Here is a 6,000-nt window from a genome sequence, read left to right as displayed (position 1 = left end):
ACCTCCAGCTGCCGGTAATTCAACCTAGGGCTTTAAGAACCAATTTCTGCCCATTCAAAGTGTGGTTTGTCCCTGGAGACCACCTCCCGTAGGCCATTGTGATGGTGATGGAGCAGGCTGTGGCCTGGCCTCCTCACCAACTCCCAGAGGGCCCAGCGTTCAATGGAGGAGCCTGGGCAGCTGTCTCCGCGAGGGGTTGTTGGTCAGCAGAGACCCTGCAGGCTGTGCAATGCTGACCTGGAGGTGAACAACCCCCTTTCTCATACCCACTCCCCAGAGGCCACAGTCCCTCATCAGAGTACAGTTTCTAATCTAAACAACCATTAATCTTTCTCAGGGTTAAAAGGCCAGAAAAGCAGTTTTTGCTCTCTATTTTGATACTGTACTTGTCTCTGTTTTACAAGAGCAGACTTACCTCATTGACCACTGGAAAACACCCCCCAGCTGTGTCCACAGACACATGCACAGCCCTCCTCTGCGCATGGGAAAGGGACAGAAATGCAACACACCAGCTATTTATTGTGGCTTGTGGCAAAAATCAAAGAAACAGGAACTGCGTGAAACAAATTGGTGATTTTATATCAAGAAATAAATTAGGGATGATGTAGTTTAAGTGAAAATGCCACCATATGTGATAATTTTATGAAAGTAATATTATATAAACTCTTGAATACGATTCCTTTAATTTTCCTTTCCTTAACAACTAGATTAATCCATGTAAATGGAGCCATGACCCCCAAGAACAGTTTGATCATTTAAGGAAATCAATAGATAAGTAGGATTCAACTCGAAAAAATTTATATAATTGTTGTTTCAGATACACAAAAATGTTTGGTTTACAGAAATCGACATGATCTCTTGCCTCATACTCTTAAGTCAAGAAATACATCTCTTCTGTATTCTCAAATTGTGAGGACTGAAATGATGGGTATTACGATTAAAAACACCAGGCTTCCTAAATATGTTTCTTCATACTTGACCTTTAAATCCTTCCTCTAAGAGTCATCTCAGCATGAATACCAAGCACCCCTCCTGGTGAGTCACAGTGAGACATCTGTTTACTGGTGGAAATGGCATGGAACATTTCAGAGAGATAACGAATGCATTTTCATATCTCAAATTATTTTAAAGTTCCCAAACTCAAAATCTCACGTTAAGGACAGGGTAGTACCTGAAATCCATTCAGGGTATTTTCAAGCTTGCAGAGGACTTGGTTGAAGACTCAGACAGAGCAAGGGGCTGGAAATGGAATCCAGGGCACCGGAGTCCTGGTCTTATGTGGGTTCTAATGACACCAAATCATCTTACAAAATACATTACAAGAGGTACCAAATTTACCTGGACTTTCTTGGTGGGGGCCATATATATTTTTGCTATGCCAAATGTAGTTTGTTTTCTTTTTTTAATTTTAAATTTATTTTTTAAATTGAAGGATAATTGCTTTACAGAATTGTGTTGGTTTCTGCCAAATATCAACATGAATCAGCCCACCTTTGTCCCCTCCCTTTTGAACCACCCTCCCACCTTCCTCCCTGACAAATGTATTTTGAAATATTTATTAAACATTTATTTGTTTATTAAAGTTTCCTAAAGGATCTCACTCCAGTACTCTTGCCTGGATCCCTTGGACAGAAGAGCCTGGTAGGTTGCAGTCCATGGGGTGGCGAAGAGTCAGACAAGACTGAGCGACTTCACTTTCCCTTTCATGCATTGGAGAAGGAAATGGCAACCCACTCCAGTATTCTTGCCTGGAGAATCCCAGGGAGGGGGAGCCTGGTGGGGGTCGCACAGAGTCAGACACAACTGAAGCGACTTAGCAGCAACAGCAGCAGCAGCAAAAGATCTCAGATTGACAGAGAGTTTCACTGTTCTCTACCTTATTCACAAAACTTCTGCTCTCAGAATCCACGATTCCCCTAAAAGGCTGGAAGGAATTTTAGCTAGATATAGTCTGCAAGGTAGAGCTGAAATTCTATTGGAATTGTCTCGTGCTTGCCTTTGGGGCACTTGGCATAAAGAATTTGAACGCTCATTCTATAGGAACTAAAACTACAGTGATTCTAAGTTTAAAAAAAAATGTATACATATAATTATCTGTAACTATATATGTGCACAAAATTATGGGGAGAACATATATTTTAAAATTTTGTTATTTTTTAGTGGTGATTATCTTCTGGATGGCGCATTGTGAACAAATATTTTCTTCTGTGTTTCTTTGTATTACCAGGTTTTGGTACTGAACATGTTTTATGTGTGTACTTAGAGAAGACTGCCTGCCCAATAAACAATATTTAAATGTTATTTTTAAAATCCCAAGTAAACAAAGATGTTTAAAGAGATAAATCTGCCCCAGGCAGGTTGAATGGCACAGTAATGCCCTTCTCATCTGTTTTTTTTAAAAAATCAGATGTAGTTATGTACTTTACTTGATTAAAACTTTAATCCAGTTTAAAATACAGATGAATCTGCAAGTACACTCAAACCTAGAGCTTCCCAGGTGGCACTAGTGCCAATGCAGGAGATGCAAAGAGATTCAGGTTTGATCCCTGGGGTTGGTAAGACTTCCTGGAGGAGGGAATGGCAACCAGCTCCAGTATTCTTGCCCAGGAAACCCCATGGACGGAGGGGTGGGCTACAGTCTATGGGGTCGCAAAGAGTTGGACACGACTGAACAACTGAGCACACGTGACTTATTTATCTATATACCATTAATGAATGCTTAAGTTCTGTCAAATTTTTTATTATTAGAAAATGTGCTGCCAGAAGCACTTTTGCCATATTTCTTTACACACTTGAGCTAGAATTTTATAGAATAAATTTCTAGATGTGGGGTTGATTCCGGGGCAAAGAGTACATGCATTAACCTTTCTGGTAGATACTGAGTGTTTGCCCTTTTGATCCATAGAGCAGGGGCAGTCTGCAGGGTTTGCGGTACGAACATGGATCCCTGAAGTCTGTCTGAGGGTCCAGCATGGTGGGCATTTGTCCAGCCTGTCCTATGGAAGTAGCTGGACTTGGAGCATCAGGGAATCTTCTACAGGATACATTTATATCACATTCAAGCTGATAACGAGGGAGTTATATGTGGAGGTGAAAAGACAAAATTCTTGCTAGGTCAACTTCTGTTATCAGAACTGTGATGGCCAAGGGTAGTTCTTTCAGTGAAAATGAAAACTAATACAGTTTCATTGATGCTTCAAACAGAGCAGATAGATCCTCTTCTGACTGAGGGCGTGGTGCAAGCTTGGTGACTCTTTCCTGAAACAGTAAGCAAAAATAGTTACCCAGGGCTTTGCAAAGACAGTTTGTAAAAGCTACTCAGTATGTAAATTAACTCAGTCATGAGAAACAGTGACTTGATAGTAGTCATAGTTTTAAAAGTCATATTTCTTGTTGGCTTCGTACTCGCTGATTCCCAACTCAGAATTTATCAAGTGATACCTCTTTCCCACAAAGCTTTCAAAAGTCATTACTGTTGCCTGAGGGCTTTCTACCCAAATGTACAGAAGCTCACCAGCTTGGGGAAAAACACCACCTACAGTGACCAAGCTATGTGGATCAGGCACCCCTGCCAGGCTCTCCCTGTGTGGAAGGCATGGCCCAAAGCCCTGCATGTGCTGCCAAGGAAAATAGAACAGGGTCATCCTTGACTTCAAAGACTTTGCAACTTGGACTTAAGGTATATTAGGAAGGACTTTCACCAGGACATTAACTTTCAGGCTGCGGGCAACAAGTGACTTAAAAAGAAAAATATTAACTAAGATTTTTATCTCTAACTCCCCAAACAAATTCCATGATTCCCTTAATTCCTCAGTGATCATTGAGTCGAGTCAGCAAAGACACCAGCACCTCCTACTGCTATGGTCACTCCCATCAGTGGCTCCTTAGCCCCCAGATTTCCAGGCCTAAATGAAATTAAGAAACGTGCCAGTGTTTGGTTGCGTTTCTGTGGGTCTCTGGGTCTGTTTTCTGTGATGAGCACTGGTGTGGGGGCACATCTGGTAGAAGGGGGAAGGTCCACGGGGCAGGGCTGCGGCCAGCACCCCACACAGCAAACAGGTACTCAACAGTTACTGGATGAATAAAGATGGTGGGAGGGGACACTGGCATCTCAAGGTTCACATGTACAAGACAGGACCTGACTCCACCTTCCACTTTTCCTTAGGCAAAAACCTAGGAGTCATCCCTTTAAAAAAAAAAATTATTTGGCTGCTCCAGCATGAAGGATATTTAGTTGCAACATGTGGGATCTAGTTCGCTGACCAGGGATCAAACCCAGATCCCCTGCATTGGGAACATGAAGTCTTAGCCACTGGGCCACCAGCGAAGTCCCTAGGAGTCATCTTTGATTGCTCTTTCTGTTGTCTGCAAGTTCAGTCCATCAGCATGTCTGTCAGATCTACCTGCCAAATAAATCCCCAATCAGACCACTTCTCACCTCTCCATCCATCACAGCCTGTCTTCCTCACTGCATGCTCTTGTCTTACTTGAAAGTCCTCTAAGAGCTGCTTCCACTTTTGCTCCACTTTCATCCTCTTCAGGTCATTCTCCCCCACGGCAGCCAGAGTGATGGTCCCGCATTGCAAGTTTGATCACACTATTTCCTTGCTTAATGCCCTCCAATGCAAGTAGAAGAATAAAACCATATCCCCTAACCCCAGCCAGACCTGGCCCTGCTTCTCACCCCAGCTCTGATTCTTCTCACACTCACTCAAGTCAGGTGGATCCACCATCCCTTTTCAGTCCCATGAAAATGCTATCTTCACTCTGTCTCAGGGTCTTTCCCTTCTGCCTGAACTGCTTCTCTCAACTCTTCACCTGGCTGCCTCCGCCTACAGAGGCCTTCTCTGATCACTTCCGCTGGAGTTCCTGCCACACTGTCTCATGTGAAATCATTATCTCATCACCCAGCGGTCATCCTTGACCGCTCATCATTATGTGAAGTGATTTCATTCATATCTTATTTATAGATTTGATCAGATGTCCGTTGTCTGTCTTCCTCACTAGAATGTAAGATCTATGAGGGATGAAAGGGACTTTATTTTCTTAGCTGTATCCCATACAATTCATGATATATATTAAGATGCCAATAAGTATTTGTCAGGTAAAAGTAAGAATGAAAAGAAGGAAGGACTCATTAAAAAAATTTTAACTTTAAATGCATCTAAATGTAAAGACCTAAATGTAAGAGCTAAAACCTTAAAACTCTTAGAAGAAAATGGGAAAATGTTAATGACTTTGGGTTTGGCAGTGATTTCTTGGACATGACATCAGCAAACAGGCAACAAAAGAAAAAAGAGATAAACTGGATTACATCAAAATTTAAAACTTTTATGCCTCAAGGGACACTATATCAAGAGTGAAAAGACAACTTTACAGAATGGGAGAAAATATTTTCAAATCATATCTATCTGGTAAGGGGTTAGTATCCAAAATAGATACATAATTGCTACAACTAAATAGCTAAAAACTCCAAACAACTCAACTCAAAAATAGACAAAGGACTTGAATAGATGTTTCTTCAAAGAAGATATATAGCTAACAAGCACATGAAATGATGCTCAATGCCATTAGGAAAATACAAGTGAAAACCGTGAGTTACCATTTGTACCTATTGGGATGGCTATCCAAAAAATGGAAAATAATGGTGAAGCTGCAGAGAAACTGGAACCCTCGTGCAGAATGTAAATGGTGCAGCCACTATGGCAGCTTGTCAAAAAGTTAAACACAGTATTACCCTGTGATCCAACAAGTCTATTCCTTGGATATATACTCAAGTGAACTGAAAGCCAGGACTGAAACAGATACTTGTACACTGATGTTCATAGTTGCACTATTCACAGTAGCCAAGCAGTGAAAACAGCCCAAGTGCCCAACTGCAGTAGAACAGATAAACAAAATGTGGCCAGTCCACATGACGAGACGTTACTCAGCCATAAGAAGGAATGGCATTCTGACACATTGAAGGCATTATGCTAAGTGAAGACATTATGCAGACAC

The 6,000-nt window shown here is 41.6% G+C and overlaps 1 protein-coding gene across 1 annotated transcript in view; it reads right to left on the bottom strand.

The window, feature by feature from the left end:
* Positions 1 to 2,724: 2,724 nt before the first annotated feature.
* ADHFE1 (alcohol dehydrogenase iron containing 1) overlaps positions 2,725 to 6,000 on the bottom strand; it is a 32,490-nt gene continuing 29,214 nt past the window's right edge. Inside the window, exon 14 of the mRNA XM_061123408.1 lies at positions 2,725 to 3,258. Coding sequence (XP_060979391.1) covers positions 3,175 to 3,258 — 84 coding nt within the window. The 3' untranslated portion in view covers positions 2,725 to 3,174. The remainder of the gene's footprint in view (positions 3,259 to 6,000) is intronic.

Source organism: Dama dama, chromosome 21, assembly GCF_033118175.1.
Source record: "Dama dama isolate Ldn47 chromosome 21, ASM3311817v1, whole genome shotgun sequence".
Classification (NCBI taxonomy): domain Eukaryota; kingdom Metazoa; phylum Chordata; class Mammalia; order Artiodactyla; family Cervidae; genus Dama; species Dama dama.
Note: the sequence above shows the minus strand (reverse complement) of the source record. Positions and strands in the feature narration are given on the sequence as shown.